Source organism: Cydia pomonella, chromosome 20 (assembly GCF_033807575.1).
Source record: "Cydia pomonella isolate Wapato2018A chromosome 20, ilCydPomo1, whole genome shotgun sequence".
Taxonomy (NCBI): domain Eukaryota; kingdom Metazoa; phylum Arthropoda; class Insecta; order Lepidoptera; family Tortricidae; genus Cydia; species Cydia pomonella.
This window is the reverse complement of record NC_084722.1, coordinates 10,910,527-10,935,510: the sequence shown is the minus strand read 5'-3', so window position 1 is coordinate 10,935,510 and position 24,984 is coordinate 10,910,527. Positions and strand designations below refer to the sequence as shown.

General features: G+C 35.9%; 1 protein-coding gene across 1 annotated transcript in view; it reads left to right on the top strand.

The window, feature by feature from the left end:
• The window catches only part of LOC133528819 (tetratricopeptide repeat protein 28), a 115,262-nt gene that overhangs the window by 55,122 nt on the left and 35,156 nt on the right, over window positions 1-24,984 (top strand). The window contains exons 6-7 of the mRNA XM_061866287.1: window positions 3,651-3,748; window positions 21,145-21,370. Coding sequence (XP_061722271.1) covers window positions 3,651-3,748; window positions 21,145-21,370 — 324 coding nt within the window. The remainder of the gene's footprint in view (window positions 1-3,650; window positions 3,749-21,144; window positions 21,371-24,984) is intronic.

Here is a 24,984-nt window from a genome sequence, read left to right as displayed (position 1 = left end):
TATAGAATAAATTTAAACTAGGGGTACTGATTAGTTCAATAATTACTGTACGGGTTTTTCGTTCCTGCATGAAATATTAAACACAGAACTAAATAGGTATTAGCTAAACATAACCTAAAGGGGTTTCGGGCGTTGGTAGCTTGGTAGCATACTCATGTTTGTCATATGCCCCATATACGTCGCAAAACTTATATTTCAAACAATAATTTAAACTTCAGTGTTCTTAAACATTGGGGACTTTCCATGAGCTGTGCCGTACAAATGCATTTTATTTCGTATATTAGGTATTTATTGTACTTGCATTTTTTAAACTATTTAACTGAGCATTTTCACAATCCATTGTGATGGAAAAAAACTCTTACAAATGTTCATATAATTCACGTTTGTACGGGTAATTTCGTGGAATGCTTCGAGAAGTAGAGAGCTACTTTTGATTTACCATGAACTTATGCCCCTTAAAAAAAACATTGCTGATTTGGAAAGAAGGACATCGATTGACGAATCATACCTATTAAAACAATTATTTTACCTATATAAAGAAACACATACGACATTTACATACACAACAAAATTTACCTCTCTCAACACGTGTAATTTTTGTCAACAACTCGCCACTTTTTTCACCGAAAAAGGTATCGTAAGTAGGCACTAAAGTTTAATACAATACTGTGAGAATCGTGAGGCTCCTGTCGATGCGAATTTAACTTATTTAAGCTGTCTACCGAGTCCTGTTTAAATGGCATCTGATACGCGACCGATCCCGAAATAATGCCCGCCATTAACGTGGATATCTCCGGAAATATCGTTGTCACTCACTTTATTTAAAACCCTTCCTTTACAAAGGGATTTTCTTATGCGGCCAACGAGTCTTGTTCGCATGATTTGAGTCCCATGTAGTTTAATACAACGATGCCCTTTGTTAGTGTCAATCAATGAACATTCTAACATGAGATCGGACAGGTATCTTAGTCTTTCAGATGCTGCATTGCTTGTTAGCTTAGCTATTAGGTATAATACTTTCGTATCTATCAGTATAACCTAATAATGTCGGTTTCACTGATAATTCAATTATTAGATATCCAAGAACATGTTTAGACTTGGTGCGATGCTTGAAGATTAAGCAGCTAGTTACATTTAACAACATTAATTAAAGTAAAAAGAAGCAAATAAAGCCGATCCCCGATAAGTTTGGCTTTAACCACCCCATACAGAGAGCACATTTGCATACATTCCGCTGGTGAATCCGGCGACATCTGAGCATTTTTCGGCGCATTTAACTCAGACAATGGGGCTGAGTGATCAGAGCGCCATAAATACGCAGCCCGGCTGAATTTACATACAATCTGCACGACAGTTGATCGGCAGCGGGACGTGGATGCTCGAAATGGCGGCCTACTGCCACAAAATGGCCGCTACTAATAGTTTTGTTCGTTTTGGGAACATAATAAGATTGAGAAAAATATTTACTGTAAATTCATAGCGAATTTCAAAATGACATCTACATAATATAACCACACAGAAGTTTTTGTAGCAAACTAAATTAATTGACAAAATCAAATATCGACATGTACCGCGAAATTCACAACACGGTTGATATCTTCTTTGATACACCCATTGGGAGTTTTCTTATTTTTTGATACTGTACACGTCTACAGTTTACGTTTTTTTATTTTTAAATACTTAATATATGTAATAAAGAAATTATTGTCGGATTTTAATTGATTTGCATTCTTGAAACTTCCCGGTAAATTACAGCAAGTCGAATTTACATCTTTTAATTATTAATTTATGACTGAATTATCGATGTTATTATTTGTCAATGTTTCATTTTCTCAAGCACTTGTTTTTGCCACAAAAACTTCTATGTCTGAATATAACTGGCGGACTTAAACTAACCGTACAGGAAATTTTCTACCAGCAATTATATGTACAATAATGGCCTCATATCATACGAATATCATTTTATGCATGGCTATACTTACCATTATCAGGCATTTATCACAGCTTTGCCTCATCAGTAAACTTACCTTATAACCGCTTTGTCAAGAATGTTGTATAATATAAAAAAAAAGGCCAAGCGCGGGTCGGATCATGCATACTGAAGGGTTCCGTATCTTTATACGATACAAAAAATCCATGCAAGCGAAAAGGCGTATCTTCGGTGCACTTACATATTTTTAATAAGAAGAGCAGTATTTTAGAAAAATCTCATCAATAGCTTAATCGATCATGTGGAAACTGGAAAGTATTTGTTAAATTTTACTTTACTCCTTTTTTATATTGTTTTATCAAAAATGAGAAAACGAAAATGAGGAAAACGAGTCCCCTCCATTTTACAAAACTTTTTTCGAAACCTTAAAGTAATTTTGGAAGACCTATCGAATGATGTGCAACACGGTAATTTAAAAAACAAACACTTTTATTTACATAATATATATCGAGTGCTCTTCCTAAACAAAGCGAACAAATACGACTTTTTCAATTATAAATAAAATATACCTTATAGTTGTTTTTAGTAAAATGGCTGTCGCATAGTTATACGGACAGACGAACGAAAGGTTACATTTTTGCCATTTTGATTACGGGGCCCTAAAAAGTTCAAATTTGTCGCTTCCAAAACGTAAACAACAAGCACTTTTCTAAATCATATCTTAACATCTGTAACGTTAGAGTGCCCCTCTATCTGCATTACGAGTGCGTTAATGGTTAATGTTGCGGTTTTATTTCCACATTTATGGTCTCTGAGCTTATCGGAGCAGTTTCTTTGCCGATACATATTCCGCAAACGTTTATCAGCGTGTGATCAATTTTATATTTTTCTCACATTTTCTTATAAATTTGTACGCTATAAAGGCTATGTGGGTGTTCCCAAATGACCGAGTGTTTATTACTTTATACGAAAACAACCTCAAATCGTTAGTAAAATGTTTTAGAGCGGTGATCGTAATGGAAGCCATAATGGATCCTTAAAAATTCGTCCCGCTTTTTGCAAGGCGCCGTGATACTCAATTTCGCATTTGGAAGTATTAGTTTATTGTAATGTTGCCAGTAATGATATAAAAACGAGAATTGAGGCTACCGAAAGCGCCGATTTAGGGCGAATTATCATGAGAAGCTCACATGAATACAAAAGCAATTTTAGTTATTTCATTACTTTGTGGATTGTGTCTGTGTATTTCTACCTCCAACTTGGGTAAGGTCGAATTAATTTGCTAGGCCGGTATTAAACATAATTGTAGGACCCCTTTTTTTACATGACGACATCTTTGAAGCTGAGACGATGCACAAAAACTGACGAAGCAGTTTTTGTGCGATTTATAATTTGATTATCTTTGGTCTAGGTACTTATGACTTTTAGAAGCTATTTATCACATTAATAAGTTACAATTCGCTAAATATTTTTTAAAGTATTTTTACTTCCTCCCAGACAATATTTAACTTTAACTAATGCTAAGTAAGTGTAGGTATAAACAAACCAAAAATTGTCAAAAAAAGAATTCAGAAAGTTTTAAAGCAAATCAGTGTTTGACATTCCTAGTTAAAGTAACAATTACAAGAGCCAGCCAGTAATACAAAAAATAGCTCGTTTAGCCGTTAAACAAAAGTTTAAATCTAATTTAGTCCAAATCTGACAAGATAGTCGTTTCCAGGTGGTGGGTCAAGAACTGCTGGCAGCAGGTCAGTACCAGGCCGCCGTCACCGTGCTCGAAGCTGCACTGAGGATCGGCTCCTGCTCTCTCAAACTACGGTAAGAGAATACTTATAACACTATACAATACTCTTTTCCTACTCCTCTACTGTTATCTGTCATTTATGCATTCATTAACACGAATATAAGAACATACATAAAAGATTTCAAGAAAAGTCTATATTGTCTATTCCTCATAAAAGCTCTTGTGCTTTTATAAGCTATAACGTTACTGCGATTAATGGCTACCAACCTAACAAAGCCAAAACGAATACAGTTTTAAACTAAGAGCATTGCTGCCAACTTACAAAATATTCATTTGGTTGCATAGTAAAAATAATTACTTCATAAGTCAGAAACACGCATGTGACACCCGTAATATAGCAAAACTCATAGACTACGAAGACCGCTTAGCGTTGCTTGTTAGTCTCCGTAGGCTACGGTGGCCAAAATTGAGAAAAAACTGTCCAAAAAATTAATTTAGCAAGTAGCAAGTACCAGGGCCTCATGAGTTACGAGGAGGTGTCGCCGACCGGCCGGCCGCGGCCCGCGCCGGGCGCGTAACAAGGTATGCTCGCGCGTCTTGGCTATATACTTTTGCTGTAATTTGTTTACCTAAATTAAGATTTATTTTTGTTGACTCGTAGGAAAAATATTGTATGCAACGTTGTATAAGTAGGTCAAAAAATTCTCGTGGCGTATTCCTTTACAATGTTCGCCTACGCCTTCGGCTCCGGCTCACATTGTAACTCACGCCACTCGCCTTTTTTGACCCTTCTTATACAACTGTTGCATAAAATACTATTATTGCACATCTTAATAAAATAAACTATACAAATCACAATCTTAAAAGTAGAGATAACACAATCTGCGAAGTACTTATTACAACACCATGGTATGATCTCATTTGGGTACGCTAAAAAAAGATCTAGTACGTGCCTTACCAGAAGACAATATTGAATTCAGGCATATTTTGAAAACAATGATTGAAAAGGCACGGAGCCCGGAAAATAAAAGCAGGTACGGGACCTTCTTATATTTTCCGACTTTAATTTATGAAGTTGAAGATTTCCGTAATAAATCCGTAATGGAGTATGTACACTCCGCCAGTTTAATCTAATTGTGGATATGAGAATTACTTAAGGTCCAATATAGTGATGACCGGCATATAAAATGTATTGCAGTAAAATCCGTCATAAGACAATAACTCTTGTATTTGTATACATACGGTGCTCCGACAGTCCGAAAGGTATAGCTTGGCTTTATTACCTCCACCTGTATGTAACTATGTAATGGAATCTAAGGTAACTAATTTAACCATCTTCCAAGGATCGTAGCATCATGAAAATTGGCAGCTGTATGTAGTTCTGATGACAATACAATAATATGGTTCTATCGAATTGATCTGATGATGGAGCCGGAAGATATGAACTGGAACTTCATGATGGAACATCGTATCAAAGCTGTGTATGGATTTGTTAGAAAAGTCTTGTAATGAACTTTGACCACGATTGGGTTTCAAGGTCTGATGATGAAGCCGGAAGATAGGCACTGGCATTCCATGATGGAATATCGTATCATAGTCGTGTTTGCACTTGTGAGAAAGATCACGTAATGAACTTTGAACACGATCAGGTTTCAAAGTTATAACAAACCTATTATATATTGTCTTGGAAGTTTTTCAGTTATGTCAAATTTAGTTTTTACGTGCATTTCTAAAAGCGTGTTTTTCTAGTGTTTTTAAACTATTAATTTATTTATGTAGAGTAAGTGTACAAACGCAAGAGTTAAAACCGATAGTGTGTAGTCGGTTTTCCCTTATAGACGGTCTCCACATTGACCTTATATTAATTATATGAACATTCTATGACTACGAAATAGAAACACTAAATCACGAAATGCAGTGCTTACCTTCAGGTGCTATCAACTTATCAGTAGTTACATTTACATGTCGGACATGAACATAACAATTGGCAGTTTTATAGCCCCATTGTACCTCTACTAATTCAGCTGAGCGTTGCTTAAAAACACTTACCATTACAACATAAGTGGCGACATATCAAGTCACGAAGCAAATCTAAACCAATGCCGCCTGCAGTCAGCATTCCAGAGATAAGCAACCATTACTAAACATCATTATTAATCGCCTTTCACACTTCCTCTCAAACCCACAGCCAAATTGGATGATTTAACGCTACCCGCGAAACCGCATTCATTAAATGTAACATTTTTAATCGCTATCCATACTTGGCAATACGAAATAAAACTACCATCATCCCAAATGGCGCTTATGACCTTACAATGCGTATCACTTATAAAAAATGGATCTTAGAGTGAATGTCGCTTATGTCGCTAAGCGCGCTTGTAAGTATAAGGGCATTATTAACAATTATATAAACGCTAACTAAATTTAAATACCTTTTAAGACAGGAAAACTCAAATTATTCTCATACGAATACCTCGCTGTTAGTCATAAGCGCCAGTGTTACTAAAGGTGATATTCCTTTGACTCGTGGCGTATGTGTCGAATGACAGTGGGATAATTTATAATATGTACGTTCTTAAATGGAACGGATATCTTTGGCGGAATTTTGAAGGTTTGATTTATCGACGAAAGTGTTATTTATTGGATATCGGCGGGCTGTAATCTACTGTTCTTGTACGGTAATTAGATACTCGGTACTTTGCTGAAGAATTTCAAATAATAAATTATTACGATCTCATACTTTACGATATTGGCTATCCATTTCAATTTGTAGCAATCAGTACAGTGGTGTCGGGTAGTCAGTTATCTTTTTCCGGACAAATCCAGGTTTCGTAGGCTTACAACCTGTTTTAAAATACCAAACTAGTTTGGAGGTAGTTACATTTGCGGTAAAATTATTTCCAATGCAGATCTTGGAATAACTAAAGAAGGGCAAACTATTGCAGTATGTTACTTCTTAATTTTTATTTTATTTTCTTAACCTATTCGTACCTGCCTCCGGAATGAAAGTCGGACGTCATATCCACTCGGCCACCACCGCTTTTTTTTTGCATCTAAGTTGTAATATGAGTAGAGTATGTATTATGATATAACTAAACCAAACGGCTAGAAATCTGATAATTCAAACCACACGTGGCTCCAATATTTAAGTCCTTTTACTAGCTCTATCTTTAACTGTTATTGAAGTAATTTCCTTCTTGTACTTACATATTAATTGTCAGAGATTATGCGACTTTAGATTTATAGTACGTGTGCTTATTTTAATGCTTAATCGACCTCTGAACTTTCATTAAAATTAAGTAGATATGGAAAGACATTTCACTTAGGACATTTAACATGGGATTAGAAACTCGTTTTATTGGTTGTTCCTATTGAGAATTTAGTAATAAAGCATAAGGAAACATTTAACATTATTTATGTGGATATAACGTCTGCAGGTGTTGCGTACAGGGCATGTATTCGGCCTCACCTGGCATTAAAGCAACACCATGTTGTCACTGGCAATACTTACGATTACTTTGCCACTCAAGACCATTGGGAATCTGACTTCTAATCACACGTAACTTTTACAAATCTTCGGGGGCAAGTTATACTGGTAGGAGTTCAAAGTCGAAACAAAACTTATTGTGAATTGTGTAGCTCCGATGAAGGAGGGTCAACTCGGGGTCTTATGATGAAGAATGATTCATTGCTTTTCGCAAAGTATATTATTGGGAATAGTTTGTGTTAAATCTTGAAATAGCGTTGTTATGTATTTTATAATCCAGGTTCTTCTAGTTATTTACTTATTTGATCCAAAATAAAGTGTAAATTGTGTCCACATGGCTGTATATCTGGGATTCGATGAGTCTTTTCTGTTTCCAGTACCTACGGATTAGGAAGTTGAGTTATCGACGTGGTAGTGCTGTGTTAAGTGTAAAGAGTGATATTTACTTTATCACGTGGATAACGGGGTCGACCATACGCGCGCATATATATGGGCTCAAATTTTTAAGAGGGCGATTGGATTAACTAGACATACCCGAAAACGCAACAAATAATTGATATATCATATCACTCATAGAAAACATGAGCAATCAGCATCTATTCAGCGAAATGTATGAAACAACGAAATTTTTTTCGCGTTTTTGGTGTTTGTCCCATAGTAGGTAAAAAATGCTCAGTATAACCTATGAGCTATAGGTATGTATATCGTCAGGCGACAACAAAAACTCACTGATTACTACTACAAGTTCAAATCCATAGTGAACCAATGTTATACAAAAACAAGGATGACTTAGTTTACTTATTTTCTTGCAATTAGTGAGTTTTGGTTGTCACCTACCGATATTCACCTCGCAAAACATGTCCAAGGCTTGCCAACCACCCTGTATTTTCTATGAATTAATGAAGCTAATGAAGCTAGATTAATGAAGCTAGCATTAGAACAAGATAACTCTGCAGCTATTTTGTAGCACAGAGCATGGGTGTTATCATAAACGTCAAATGAGAAAAATGTCGAGAACTAAACCTCGAATTTCTAAGATTTTTGCATCGGATTTTTGGATGGAGCTGCAGTTGTCCTTATCGCACATTTTTGAGGCTCCGTCAGTGACTGCGAGCTGCGAGATAGCAACATTAGAAATAGAAATATATGTATATATTTGCACTTAATAAATGTGTTATGTTACATTATTATATAAGTCATAAACCTGGGCTATTACTGATACCAACAAATTGTAAAATTGATAGTTAATTAATATAAAATTGGTAGTTAATTATATAAAAATCCTTCAGACTGTAGTAACACTTGTCAACAAGAAAAGAGTACAGTTTGTTCTTAAATTTATTGAGTGGTAGTTGTTCAAGCTCATCAGACAGGCAGTTAAATATTTTAACGCACATTGCGTAACAGCTTTTGTTTTTCATGACTGTATGCATTTTAGGGAGTACTAGCCTGTCATGATATCATTGATTTAATGTTTTATCTGAATTGGGGCTCAATTAATATTTTCAATTAAACTCTAACACTCTCACACAACTTCAACTAATACTTTCACGCTCTGTGCTAGAAAAGCGCTGCAAACTTATCTTGGTCTAACTCTACACATCTCTTACATCACCATAATCTACGTCGGGTCGGAGTCGTTACGGTCTCGTGTGAATGCGCTAACTCATGCCGTGGGACACTTATTCCGCTAACGGTGGTTTAATGGAATCATAAACTGCCTTTGATAGATATTGAGTCTAGTGATGTGATATTGGCCACTTTTTTGTAAAGCCTGGAATATATATTTTATATTAAACTGGTGACAAGTGTTCGCTTGATAGTCGGACGCTATGACAATTTTATTAATTTTACAACTTTTTTCCGGCGATTAAAACGGACGATTATTTTTCCGATTATATGTTTAACCATTTGTCACAGAAAAAGAAACTCCTATAGCTGCAAATCTTCAGAAATTTCGCGTTTGTACGACAATGGTAGACAATCTCATGGAATGCTCCTTCATATCTTAGACATAACACATAGAACGTTTTTATTCAACATCACATGAAATGGTAGCGTTAACAGACCGTCTAACATTTTGATTACAGATAAACACACATTAACATAACATATTAACACATTTATGACACACACATTGATAGGATTGTAACATATTGATTGTAATTAAATTTAGATTAAAATACTAAGAAATCTTAAAAGTGTCGTTTGTTGCTCTTCGCGTACATGTTAAGTAGCTACACCTGAGCTACACTAATTGCGCATTTTGAAAGCGCTATAAAATATTACAAATTATTGTTTCATCGCAATATTCTGTTTAAAGCATCTACTTAGTTATTCATCCAACTAGATGGTACACCTAAAGAAAATGTATTCAATAGCAATGGAAACGTTTCACTTTGATCTTAATTTTCCTACAAAGCGACCCATTTTCATTGCTTAAGTGTAATAAAAGTAAAAAAATAGCAATATTCTCGCGAAAGCACATCATTAGCAATACCGTACGACCGCACCTTACTGAGACCTTTTGCAATTATTCGTGTGAATCGAGTTTAAAGGAATTCCTCGATTTAAATGGATCCTTTAAATCGGTTTAATTCATACAAATCTTGTCACTTCGACGTTTATGTTAATTGGAATGTGCTTTAATGCAGTAAACTTAGTCGGAGGTCTCTTTGATATAAAACCTAATCTGGGACGTTGTTAGAGCTTGTTTCTTGGATTATCCATTTTGTGGTGTTTTGAGGCGGTGTAATTTAAGGTGACCAGCATTAAATATTATGGCGATGAGAGCTATCATCCCAAAGAGAACTGTCATACTTTACATACGGGCAATTTGATGACAAACGTTACCACTTAGCAAACACAGTACCAGATTTCCTGGCAAATATTAAAATTGCAATAATGATAGTAAGTGTCATTGGAAGTATGTAATTGGCTACTTGACAATTTTTTGTAAATAATGTCAATCGATCTTGATTTTCCTGAGGATCATATATCTATATAGGACTCATGGCATTTAAGCAACACAAAGGTCAGAAATGAGAGTTAAAGTCTGACGCTCGCACTACACGATTGAAACGCCTCTAACAAAATGATAATTTAATTTGACGTCACATTACATTAGTCTGTCCTAAATGTATGGAATATCAAGAAAATTGTTATTTTGACCGTGAAATATTGCTTTATGTATATAATTGTCAATATTGTCATACAATTTATTTTTCAATAACATTTAAGGAATCGAATGGTATAATTTTCTTTTTTATATTTTGAAAGTTATTTTTTTTTGTACCTAAGGCTTGAAGCCTTGTATTTTTTTATAATCTCAATATAGTTATCTTTTTACATTCTACTTTTTTGTAATGAATGGCCCATTTTCTATCCGTTTAGCTAATTTTTGTTATAATATTCACCATGTGTCAAGTACCCAATTCAGAAATAATATGTTATTTTCGTTTGTAAAAGTATATTCCACAATATAATCACCCACCTTTTCGTATTTTCCAGTCTGCTAACATTACATTTTGGTACATTCTTGCGGCCGCTGGTGGCCGCTATGAATCTCATAAGTGAAGTGGTCATGTTTTTTTATTTGTTTTTTTTCCTCTTTCGCACTCATGAAATGTTCATATACACGATGACTTCCCTTACGCACGCTTCATTCCGGCCCTGTGACGGCTGTGAGTAGCCCCAAGTCCACATCGGTAATCAAATTTATGTATCTAAGATTTCTATAAATGTCTAGAATTTCCTGATTTCTAATGGCCTGGGATGTTAGCTTCAATCTAGTTAATGAATAAGGCCTGATCTGACTGAATCTGCCCCTTGATCTACAGTCGCCAGCATGTTCGCTCTGAAGCAGGCCTAACATGATATCATTGATAGAGATTGAGACGACCGGTCTGGCCTAGTGGGTAGTGACCCTGCCTACGAAGCTGATGGTCACGGGTTCAAATCCTGGTAAGGGCATGTATCCGTGTGATGAGCATGGATATTTGTTCCTGAGTCATGGGTGTTTTCTATGTATTTAAGTATTTATAAATATTTATATATTATATATATATCGTTGTCTAAGTACCCTCAACACAAGCCTTATTGAGCTTACTGTGGGACTTGTCAATTTGTGTAATAATGCCAATAATATTTATTTATTTTATTTATTGATTGTTGAAATACGTTGTCATAATTCGTATTCGTTTTTTGGCGAACTTGATTCGTATAGATAGGTTATGGTTGCCTCTCCACTTAGGCGGAGATGAGAGGAGTCGTGCGAAAACCAACCAAATGGATGTGACCTAGCGGATCAGAGGATTACAACCAATACCTTACCCGCGGGCGGGGTGGTACTGGCGGGAGATCCCTTACAGGGATAAGTTCGCCTTTGTACTTTGTAATTGTATTCCCTATTTATTTCGTACTCTTTTGTGCAATAAAGTGTTTTACTACTACTACAACCCATGCTATTGGTTGATTCGCGCACGTCACCTCTATCATCTCCGTCATCTCCGCTCATGTCTGCCTTAGGGGAAAACAGCTTAAAGCAGTATCACTGAACTGTTAGAGTTTTTGTACAGTGTAGGTAAAGTAGTTGCGCGGTGATTCTGAGGTAGGGCCGAAGTTAGCTTCGAATAAAATTAAAGTACCTATTTAAAAGAAAAGTAAATACTTTTAAATTGAATATAATTATGTATAAAAATCGACAATGCAGGCTTGGTTAGGTGGCTGGCCAGAAATAGGTAGCTATTGTGCCCGACCTATAAGTATAGGGCATAGGTACCTTCAATTAATGAAAACGACCTGAGATGCACTTACTTAGATTGAAATAACAAGAGTAACAAAACCCAAAACACCATAACCCTTACTCCTGTTCATTTACAGTTAGGTTCAGTGCAGGAAGGATACTCGAAAATGTCCACTTTGCTGCACGAACCTGTTTAATTCCCATACTAAACCACAGCACAAAAAGTTCAGCAAAGCCAGTATAAAGTGCTCTCTAATCACATATATTTTTCACGAAACTAGAGGCTAATAGTATGTGCAAGAACGTCGACTAGCTAGCAATAAATATAGTACTGGTCATTTGGTGGTGCCAATTCCGTCTTTCAGTCACGACGACAATAGAATACGTTTGGTTTGGTTTTAGCACTCAAGAGCCGTTATAAACTGGCCTTATAGAAACTTAAGACACTCTTTATGACCAAGGCCTTTAGCTTTAGCACGTTTCAACGGGCGATTAAATATTTATATCTTTCATATCCATAAACTTTATTGACCGCACGAAAGCGAAGGTCTCCGTTTAGCTTGGGCAAATTTATTTCATATGTCCGGGATGTTCTTCTCCTCTCTGTGTCATTCATGAAGACGCGTGCCAAGTTTGACAAATCTGCGCGTTATGGTGGCTGACACAAAATATACTGATCGCATTTCTCAACCGATTTTCGATAGATATAGAATATTTAGATATAGAAGATTTTTGTAGATTCCATTTTTGGATTTTTTTTTTCAAAATAGCGGAGCTATGAGGATTAAAATAATAATGAGGATTGGCGAAGTCTATAGCTTACAGAGTCAATAGCAAATATTAAGTAACAAAAAATAACTGGCTTCATAAACAGGTTCAAGTGCCTACTATTATTGTACGGTATTCATCAACAGTCCAACGTCTACAAATGTTGCTTTACTTGCTTTACGAGAGCTACTTAATGCACGAATTAACCGAACAAACAAACACCGAAAACAATATAACAATTAGTGAGGCAACTTTCAAATAAAATAATAGTTATCTAAATAGGTCTAACCGTCTTCGAGAAATCGGGAGACATACATAACATAAGGGCACTTCTGGTAAGTGTGGTATACGGGTAAGTGTGGCTGGCCTCTACATTGGGCCTGTTTACATATTGATTAGCCACTAAACGTAAGTAGCAAATGTATGAACTCGCAATAAACATTAATCAATGGGTAAACAGGCCCTTGATGGCCAGCCAGACTTACCTCAAGGTATGCCACACTTACCCGTATTGATCTTACTTAAACATTATCCAGACGAATTAAGAACGTACCTCCTGTTTTGAAGTGGTTTAAAAATCGTTAAAAGTAATAAACATTTCTAAAATAATAAAGATGGACAATATAGTGCTAGCCCGGTCTTCGGCGTCGAAACCCACACCTCACCGCACTCCGAGATGCTATCTCTTGTTGATGGATCGGAGCCACTCGGGACATCCCTATTCAAGTATTCAGTACCATCGACGACGTACTTAACCTAGACCTTATTGCAACTATATAAGGTCCACCAATGCTCAGTTAAATTGCTTTTATGAGCGGCCCACTCACGATAAATGGGACATTTATTTTTGATGCCTATCTCCTAGAACGTTGATGGACCTGTGGATTGGGCTGGAAATAGATTTTAGGAGTAATAAATTGCTTTAGTAGTAAAGACGAGTATATTTGCTTATAGTGATGTGAAGTTTCGGGAAAATTTATCTGACGGTAATATATGATAACGGCACCAATCATGGGACATTTAAGAGAAAATTTGGAGTATTTTTGATATTTCACAGACATCTGTAAAATTCTACCGCTTTATGCTTTAAAAGTTGAATGTCCTATTCGTCCTTTATGTTTTCTATGTATTGAATGAAAGCTATTGCAATTGGTTTCAATATTACTAACCAGTTAAAACTATGGTTTTTTGCTCCAGTCATGGGATGAATGGCGCCATTAATTTTCAAACTAATAAATATCAATGAAAAATTAAACTTAAGCAGCTCTTTGGCTCTTGCTTATGGTAAAATGTTGCTAGCGATTAAAAACTGATGGTAAATACTTGTTTTACAGGATTTGTCCATACCACCCCATTACTGGTGCCTGTTCCATTATAGAGGTCGTTACTATAATAGGTATTTTGTTTTTTCTTAAGGATCATGACACGTATTGTGTAGAAATTTCATAAAAAAGTGCCCTTAACCCTTATTAATTATGTCTTCATTCTAGTATAAGAAGGTAATTAATTAATTTCAGTAGTAAATCTCTCGAATGAAGTAATGATAATAATAACAATAACTAAATTAAACCTAATTACTCATTAATTATCCAATGCAATTTTATGTTTTAAACTTATAAACCGCTGTATATTAAGGTGATAGTTTTCACACATACGCTCAATAAAAACTGGTTTTACAATAACAAACAATAACACGAACAAAATCGTTGCTTTTCTATTCAAAGTTCCATTGTTTGGGATATTATGACATTCCCGGGAATTATTCTGTGGGAATATAATCTCATCAGCATCACTGCACTGGTTGTGCAAGGTGACTCTTTTATGGCGTGCTCCGTACTTATTGTACCTTTGCATGTTAGAAATATGTTCATTGTATTTATTTTCATTTCTATTGAAATAGCTTTACGTCCGGCTGTTGGTGGGGTGTTTAGAATAAGATATTTTCGAAATCATCTTATCGTTGAACTAGAGATATATAGAGATATATAATATTAAAACATTATGTATAGACATCACCAGAAAGCTGCAATTTGGCATGGATACATAAATCACGCATGGTGACAGAACGGTAAAATAAAAACTACAATAATCTTTTTTGTACTCGTACGAATACCATACAAAATAAAATAAATATCTTATTTGATTTTTTTCTAGTTTTAACCCAATGGTGTGGAGTGTCGTTGGATAGGTCTTTTAAAACTAATAACGATTTCTACCAATATTTTGTGATAAAGAATTTTTTTTTGAAAATAATCTTTCTGAAAGAAATAAAAATGTGCCCACCCCCTCTTCCTTCTCAACTTTTGAACTATGGGTCCAAAAAATATGAAAAAAAAAAATCGTAAAACAAGACTTTGATAATTACTTTAATGGAAATGTTTTCTTTTATCGAGCACATTCACTCATCCATTCATTCAATACTGTTTCTGCGATTAGTAGTCATTCAATTACCTCCACTCTACTAGCGATACCGATACACATACTGTATTCGTCATAGATATGAATTTCCTAACCTAATCACTATGTATAACTATGTATTAATAATAATAATAATAATTCAGCCTATATACGTCCCACTGCTGGGCACAGGCCTCCTCTCATGTGCGAGAGGGCTCGGGCTATAGTCCCCACGCTAGCCCAATGCGGATTGGGGACTTCACATACACCTTTGAATTTCTTCGCAGATGTATGCAGGTTTCCTCACGATGTTTTCCTTCACCGAAAAGCTAGTGGTAAATATCAAATGATATTTCGTACATAAGTTCCGAAAAACTCATTGGTACGAGCCAGGATTTGAACCTGCGACCTCCGGATTGAAAGTCGGACGTCATATCCACTCGGCCACCACCGCTTACTATGTATTACCCAAGAAATATTCGAGGATAATAGTTAGGAGAAGGCTATCTAAATCGACTTTAATCGTGCATCTTGAGCTTACTGTAGGTAAGGTAGGTAGACAGGTAGTCCGGAAGAAAAACTACCTATGGTGAAAACACCTCTACATGTAACTACTTGTAAAGATGTTTGTGGATTCTACTGTACCAGTATATTTTGGTTTTAACCTCATTAGGCACCTTTTTTCATTAAAGAGTACCACTTTCTCTAAATGCCCCTAAATTCAAGTCGGCAAGCTTCTTGTGTGGCAGTAATTTATAAAAAGAACCACAAATCCCCAGTAAAATTCCACTATCCCGATATTTAAACGTAAGTTAGAGTTAAGATAAGGATCCCGAAATCGACGTGATCGATCTGAGAGGTGTAAAGTGTGATGTCAAATTACACGGGCCCAGTGATTCATTAGTGTGCCCACAAATTAAAATATTTACCGTAGTCCAATCAACGAGAATGCTAATCCAGCTTTAAATTCCTTATAATATGTATATGGACGAGATTGTTACATGAAACTGCCCTAATGCGTGTATCACGTATATATTTCGGCTTCGTAGAGCGTTGTCTCTTTCTCTCTTGGTGTCTCCCATCTAAAGACCGATGTGCAATATTTATCGCCGGGTACTGTACAATAAATGGGTTGCACAGTATACGAATGGAAAATACTAAACAAACAAACATGAGTAAATTGACAAATATAGATATATCCCGGAACGTTTCGATAATTCTGAACTAAAAAGAATTGATCGGCCGATCAGGTTTAAAAAAATTGTTTAATTTTTTTTTTACGGTAAGCTATTTTTTTTGTTTTAACTGATTTTATTGTACAATTTCTATACTGATAATTCACTCCCCATTTTATAAATAACGATATTTTTACCTAAATTGTTATTTGAAAGTGCCCTCAAGAAATAATATGCTTTTGATCCCTTGGTTAACAGTCTACTATACATATACATACATACATATACAATATACATACCTACCTCTTGCGTGCTGTTGCTATAGTAGGAAGTGGTTATAGTTTAGTGGATAATTGCCATTTTCAAAATTATTCCGCTTTCGAAGTTACCCCAACGCTCTAGGTTGACTTACTACTTCTTAACAAATACTAGGTAAGATCCTACATCTAACCTTAAGAATAGGAACTTGACAATAAAGGTCGAATACTTCATTGACCGGAGTACAGCCGGGGCACAAATTAAAATATTTATCTCGGATTATTTTAATCGCTTTCACACGAGTTATTCCCCGGACCGGATGATGCACACCCATGTTTGTTCAGCTTTATAGCCAGTTATTATCAATATTTTATAGTACGCTTTTTATATAGCACCATAGAGAAATAATTAAGCATGGAGTGAGCACTTCATACATAGGCTTGCCATATGTCCCGTATAGACGGGACTGTCACCGTATTTAAGTTTCGCGTCCTGTATTTTTACCCGTCCCGTTTTTGTCCCGTATATCAATACCGCTGTAGAATACGTATATAAATGGTCACAATCATCCCTGTTTAACCACATGGTCCCGTAACTGTTCCGAACAATTATGGCAACCCTATTCATACATCATTTTTCTTACCAAAACGCTTATTATTTTCATAGTTGACATCTAACGTCAAATAGCAGATTTATCAGTGCCGGTATTTGAGTTAAAAATTTTTTTTATATTATTGACACAATGAAAAACTAGCTTTTAAGGCCTTCCTTTTTGTTCAAAATTTGCAAAACGAAAAAAGCGAAACCTATAAACCTAGAATATATTATGCTGAAGCGTTCAACATCAAAATGATTTGTTAAGATTTAGTTAAAAGTACCGTTATTTTGTTAGGATCGAAAAGCCATTCTTCCCTCTTAAGCGTTTTGGTAAGAGTAGTAATGTAGTATAAAGTGAGCAATCTATGCTCACTTATTTCTCTATGACAGCACGGAATAGTATCTTGATTAGACCATTCTAAATAAAGAATGTCATCGGACTGGTTAAAGCGAGTACTGAATGCTTAATTAGTTCAGCGGGCCTAAAATGGAATAAGAACTTAATCTGAGATTAGACGTTAATATTTATGGACGATAGTAGACTATGATGGCTGCAATAAGTACGATCCACACCGAACGGGCGGAATCGGACCGCATTTCACATTTGTACAGTCCCAAGCCGGTCGGCTCCTCGCGGACGCGGACGGCTCTGGACGGACTCCATCGATTCTGCCATACATAATGTATAGGCACATTGAAAATGCGCTCCGGCGCGGCCCAACTCCAGCCGGACGGTGGGAATCGTACAATAACAGGTTACTTACCATCAGGTGATCTGTCTGCTCGATGGCCTCCTGTATCATAAAAAAAGACGATAGTGGACTGCTTCTCCATACAAACGTAATCCGCGTTTTCCTTCCAGGATATTGATATTATGAAAATTCTTTTAACACAGTTTATTATATAGGTATATTAACCAAAGCTATTAGCTATACCACTTCTTTTGACTTAACAATATTTCGACTTTTTTTATTATTATAAAAGGTATAGATCGTGTCATTCACGACGACGCGTGCCTTGACTCGTAATGTCATGTTATTAAAGGTTAGATTTGACAAATCTGCGCAACATCGTGGATGACACGAACTATACGAGGGAAAAAATAATTCCACACAAATGTTTAAAAGATCCCAACTCTATAATTAATAAATCGAAAAAGTCAACAAAAATCGAAAATGTTATTTATAAAACGGCTTACACGCGTAATTTTTAAAAACCACATTGTGCCCACAATGTGGTTTTTAAAAATTACGCGTGTAAGCCGTTTTATAAATATACTAGAATTTCCTTGTAAAAAAAGTTTCTTGGTTTTCTATATTTAACGTTAATCAGTTCGTCAACTGGAACTTGGTCAACCCGACCTTAATAACTGATAATTGGTAAAGATTTTTGGATTTCAAATGGTATTTTACAGTTGATATCTAAACAACGAATGGAATATTCAGTATTCCTGTCTTTTTGTGTCGTTTGAAACAATGAGACGGATGTTATATTTCATTTCTTCGTTAAGACCCCGTGGGTTCAGGTTCTTTTCTCACCCTCACTGAGCGTAAGCGTGAGCGAGATGGCTATGCGTGCCCGAGATCGTGGCAACGACGTTTTTGAATTTAAATTTTTTGTAAGTTTAACAAAAAAAGTCGCAGCATCGCAGGATCGGGAAAAGTGGAGTGCTCTTGTTTCAAAGGCCTAGACCCTCTTTGGGTTACTGAGCCACATTAGTTAGTTAACAAAAAATAGTGACAACCGACAAGATAAAAATGACGTTGCGCTATGATTTAGCTTTAAAAAAAGTCAATTACTGTCGCAAAAAAATTAGCAACGGTTAGGCAAACAAAAAAAGACACACAAGCACAAATTTCAAAAATTGTTACACATTTTTTATAGATGCGTTTACGCGAGATATATGTTCGTGATTTTTGAAAAATTCGTTGAAAAAGTCCAGAAACCAGTAGGTACGGCTACCTGGAGCTTGTCACTGACCTGACACTGACATTCATATTCGCTAAAGTCTGCGTAACTTACTTTCCATACATCTCGCTCGCACTGATATGCCAGTAAGAGCGATTGTGCATAGAAAATAAATTACGCATATGCTAGCGAATATGTCAGTGTCACGTCAGTAACAAGCTCGTGGTAAGGCTACTACTGGTTGCTAATTATTTTTGCAACCGTATTGTGTCTAAGGGGCATGCCATACTGCGTATGACGTGCGAATCGGACGTAGTGTGCCACGCCCATAAAAAGCGTTACGATTTTTCAAAAACTCTTCTGGCTGAACCTACTGCATGATAAATATGTAAAGAAAGATATTTACTACTGTACATATTTTGCCTTGTTAAGATTGTAGATCATAGCTACTTATAAGATTAACTTTCGATTCTAGCACACGATAATTTCAAGTATAAAGCAATGTTTATAAAGCAAAAACAATAATTGTAGCTTTTTTTATGTATTTAAATGGGTCATTATTCCACTTCACCGGCAATCATTTGGCTTTCATCTCTCTATATAGAGATTGCATGGTTTTACTGACCTATTAGAACTTTACTGACTTTTAGATAACAGCTTTAAAAGATTTATAATAATAAAGCAGTTTTATTACTATAAAATGGATAGTCATTGAACTCAACAAAAAAAAATCACTTTTATTGTGATCAGACATTTTTATGACTGGATAGGATATTTTACTTAGAAGATATTTAGAAATGTTTTTAATAGTGGAAACCCAAGAAAAAAGGAAAACAAAGTACAATGGCTGCCACTCAGGCACTGACATAAATGTACTAGACAGGCTATCGAGAACAAATTGTGTCCGCCATTTTCGGCGTTTGACGTCTGTCACTAAGCTAAAGAATAAGCATAGCTGTGTAGCTAGCCAGAGGCGAAACTGTTATGACAACTCTTCATTTTCTGCCTACATACGCGCTGTAAAGAATCTAGATAAAATGTATTTATTTCCTTACAAGTGTATTGAAATTGTTTTACATATGTGACACGGACGACATTTAAATTTATAAAATAAAATAGTCATAAAACTCTTTCTATTTGACTCTCGTACTCGTATCAATTTTGATCTAATCGCGCTTATAGCATACCTAATATACTCTTTAAATAAATATGAGAAAAACACTAAAAAAATTACGAGATAAAGAGTAATATATCATTACGTGTTACATCTGCGAAACGTAATCTATGCGCCAAACGAAAATGGCGTACCATCACGAGTGTTTAAAGTGACGTTTCAAAATAACCTAAATGAGCTTATTAGAATTCATTTTCATAACGCACAAAGGAATTTTTCATTTTTATTATTTTTCTTAACTTTTGTCACATGCTTGGCATCTCGCCAGTAGTCGGAGACGTACCAAACGCAGTGAAGTGCCGGCACTTCATTGAGGTGCGGAAACATTTTGTTAGAGATGCCGACTATAGTACACTCAGCATGTGCTATTTATAAATAGGTACACATGAAAAAAGCACAGATAAAAAAAAAAACAATTATCAGTGCCCCTAGTGTAAATTTAGTCAATAGCGAAACGTGACGTACGCGTTTGCGTTAAGTCTTATTTTGTATGGGTTTTTGATCAGCGCGCCAAGCGGGACGTTTTGGAAAGTCAAAAATCTCATACAAAATGACACTTAACGCAAACGCGTACGTAACGTTTCGCTGTCGAAAATATTTACACTAGGGGTACTGTAGTCCAATATTTTCGTTTCACTAGTCACAACTATTACTGTACAGTTCTGAGAAAAAATATGTTGAGTAAAAAAACCTCAGAAAGAAAAACAAAAAAAATATAGTTACGTATGTAATATTTGGACCATACTTGTTTTCTTGTACTATTGGACTTTACTTCGCAGTTGGGTGTTTTTCCGGAACAAAAAAAAAACTTGTAACAACATATTTTATTTACAAGTGTAACATGTATTTCGTACGTTCTAATTTAACAAATCAATTCTTCCAACATACTTTCTGGAGGGTCCCAATGTCCTCATTACTTTTCCTGTTACTGAATATTAATAATTACATACATCTCCCCGCAGGGGCTCCGTGTTCAGCGCCCTGTCCTCCGCCCACTGGGCCCTGAGCCAACTTGACGCCGCCATCAACTATATGCAGCAGGATTTAGCCGTCGCGAAGTCACTCGGCGACACTGCTGGCGAATGCAGAGCACATGGGAATCTTGGCGCCGCTTACTTTAGCCAAGGCTCTTATAAGGATGCGTTGACCGCGCATCGGTATCAGCTGGTGTTAGCTATGAAATGCAAGGTTAGTGAAGATTCTTTATACCTATGCTTAGTCAACTTGATGCCGCTATCAACTATATGCAGCAGGACTTAGCCGTCGCGAAGTCACTGGGCGATACTGTTGGCGAGTGCAGAGCGCATGGGAATCTTGGCATCGCTTACTTTAGCCAAGGCTCTTATAAGGATGCGTTGACCGCGCAATCGATATCAGCTGTGGCTGGTGTTAGGTATGAAATGCAAGGTTAGTTTTTAATTTTTTTATGCTTAGCTGGACGAAGCCATCAGTCGCGAAATGACTGTGTGACATAGCTGGCGAATATAGAGCACACGGGATTCTAGGAGCGGCTTATTTTAGCCAAGGCTCTTAGATGCGTTAATAGCACTTGCATTTCAAAGCTAGCTGGTGCTAGCTATGAAACGCAAGTTCAGTATTGAAAATGATTTATATGCTTAATCAAATTGACGCCGCCATCAACTAATGGGTGCTGCTATCAAAATTAAACAGCAGGATAGGATACGCATTAGTATCAGCTCTTTTTACAAGCTTTTATTTACTTTCACCTGACCGTTGTCTGTTTGTAATTAAATCTTGCAAGTTAAATTTGATCCACTTACCGGTTTCCGATTGAGCTAAAAATTTGCATACATATGTAAGTCGGGTAATATTATGATCGAGCTGATCTGATCATGGAGACAAGAGGTGGACATAGGAAATCTGTAATAAAACAACGCAGCCTAATAGTGTTTGGGGTTTTTAGAATTTGCTCGATGAGTATTAGTTGCCTGTGGAAAGAAAAGTACAGTCAGCGATAAAAGCTTGTACCAAAAATTAAATTATTGCCAAAAACTTATTAGTCCTAAAATGATCCTGACCATAAACAGAATTATTTTTTGCCACTGTTCAACGGCCATGTATGAATATACCTGTATTACGAGCTATTTACTCGTAACACTAACACCTAGACCACTATAGTTAACATCCCTTAGTACCGACATAGTAGTCAATTCACATGAAACTCGTAACATTCCAATATTTATCACGTTACCGCACACAATTATCCGTTTTCACTAACTCCGGCCATCTGTTTAGCCTGCTGCTATTACTGGTATAATGACGACTATAATCGCTACTTTGCATCCTAGTACCACCGACCGGTTAGCGTTAAAGACCACCAATATCCGTGGGGCACTCCGGGAAGTGTCGTGTACTTGACACTATTATTTAACTCTTCTGATAACTCTTGGCATGATGATCTTTGATAATTTAGCTTTAAATTCTACGGTATATAATACAGATATTTGCAGATTTTTGCTACCATTTTTACGGCAATTTTTTTTATCCTAAATTCATACCACCCGAGTCTTAGCACTTTAACATCACTTAGTTCTCAAATAGATAGTGTTAGGCTAAATTAACTTTAAGAGATAATATTTTTAGCAATAAATAACAACAACAACCATATGGATGTGCAAGCTACCTCATGACTAAATTTGAACAGTAGGTATATTGAGCAGATAGACAAAATATTTCAAATGAAGTGCTCACTAAATGTGCCGCCATCTATAACCATAATATACCACAGCTTTGTTTGGCATCTTTGACCACAGTCTTTATTATTTACGTGTCTTTTTAGTACGTAGGAAGCTTAAGCAACTGTTAACTCAAGCACTAACTTTCTAAATCTCTTACCTTTAAAGCTTTGCTACTTGAAAATCCACCCTGTTCTCCTTTAAATACGGTTCACATTTGAAAAAGCCACTACAAAAAGATATGAGGTAAAGAAGGCGCGCTTCGATTTACGTCCTATGTCAAAACACGGGAGATCTTAATGGTTTAACCACGCATGATAAATCGACGGCGGGATAACTCTATGAGGAAATTATAAAGCTCATTTTAAATTAAAATTACTTGTTATTAGAGGCATAAAATGGGGTTTGTTTTAATAACGCGAAAATGAATTGGTATAAAGTGGTATAGTACGAGTAATTCGCGAAAAATAATATATATAGGGTTATTAATAGGTACTGTTAGTTCACAGTACCTATTAAAAACCCTATATTTTTCGATACCTATACCTTGTTTCACTTGTTTGTTAGCTTTTTACCATCAACTATCGTTAATAATTATATTACTTCATTAGCGGCAGTAAACACCAAAATTGATCAGTGAAACACTAGATTATTTCTCAAATCACGCTTCATAAATTAAGAAACAAGAAACCTAATAATGTGAAAAAAGTATGACAAATTTTATTAATGAAAAAGTAAGTTCCTGCTGTTAGTGGATATCATGGACAAAAATCCTATGGTATGGTATGCAAAATCATTGAACTTATTTGCACGAGCTGCATTCTACTACACTGCAGTGTAGAAAGTAGCTACAGCTTAATAGGTTATAATTATCGCCAAATGATTCTCAATTCTCAACCACAGATCGCTTAGCAATTTAATGGAACATAAATGACGACTTGCGATCACAACGTCATGTACGGCATTGCAGCTCTCATACTAATTCCGAAATCCATTTTTAATTCGAACGTTTACGGTGTGTACCCAACGCATATAAAAAAAAATTGAAAAATAGTTCTGGGGATTAACAAGGGCTTTTATAGTTGCACTCTACAAAAGCCTATGTTAATCCCTCGTTTCGTAGAGAGTACAAATTTTAATTATATCATAGGGCTGCTTTTTCACGAGAGCTAAGTTGTTTTAGGTACGTTTACATACATGTATAAATGGCCCAATCTAGGCTACTAGCTCGCAAACCAAGCTCGGTTATGGGTCACTTGTATGGAAATGTAGCACAGCTTGGCTCTGGTAGGAAAGCAGTCCAAAACCGCCTCACTTATGCGTAACGACCGCGAGCCTTTTCAAGCCATTTATAATGCGTTGTCTATAAATATTAGTCTAGATTCTCAACAAGTTCCAATATCCTTATAATATGTCCAGGTTCTTATGGTAATTTGAATGGGAGTCTCGCGGTCCGTTTCTTGCAAGTAGCAAGTTTATATATATCGGATACAATGTTGAAAACCGGCGGTTTGCGGGCGAATAAGTTAAAACTTGATATTGATCTAGGCGATAACTTTGTTGAGACAAATAGGTCTAAACATATAAGTTCTGAGAACGATAAAACGTTGGTAGTTAGTATTAAAAACCTAGGTTATCGATGCGGGGGATATAAAATGGAATAGAAACATTGGAATATGGGATGTAAGGAGAAAATGGTTTTACAGATGGGTCATAATAACATTAAAGCCCTTCTAAAATGTATTTAGTATTACTAGCGGGTTATGCTATTGTTAGATCCTATTTTTCGCACGTGTATCTTAATGTACTATACATTAAGATACAAGTGAGGAGATTCGCAACATGTGGCGATAATTTACCTACCTATTTGCACATGTATCGTACAACGTTGTATAGTAGGTACCTACATACGGCTCTTTTGTAATGTGATAATGATCGCACTAGTGCAGTAAAGTAGCGTCATATGTACTGTAAACGCAATTTAGGTAGTCATATATGAACCTATGAGAAAAATTACCATTAAATGATCCAAACTCTATTTTATACTGTGTAATTTTATTTATATCGATTTGGCAAATTCCCGCGTATTTCAGGCAACTAGATTAT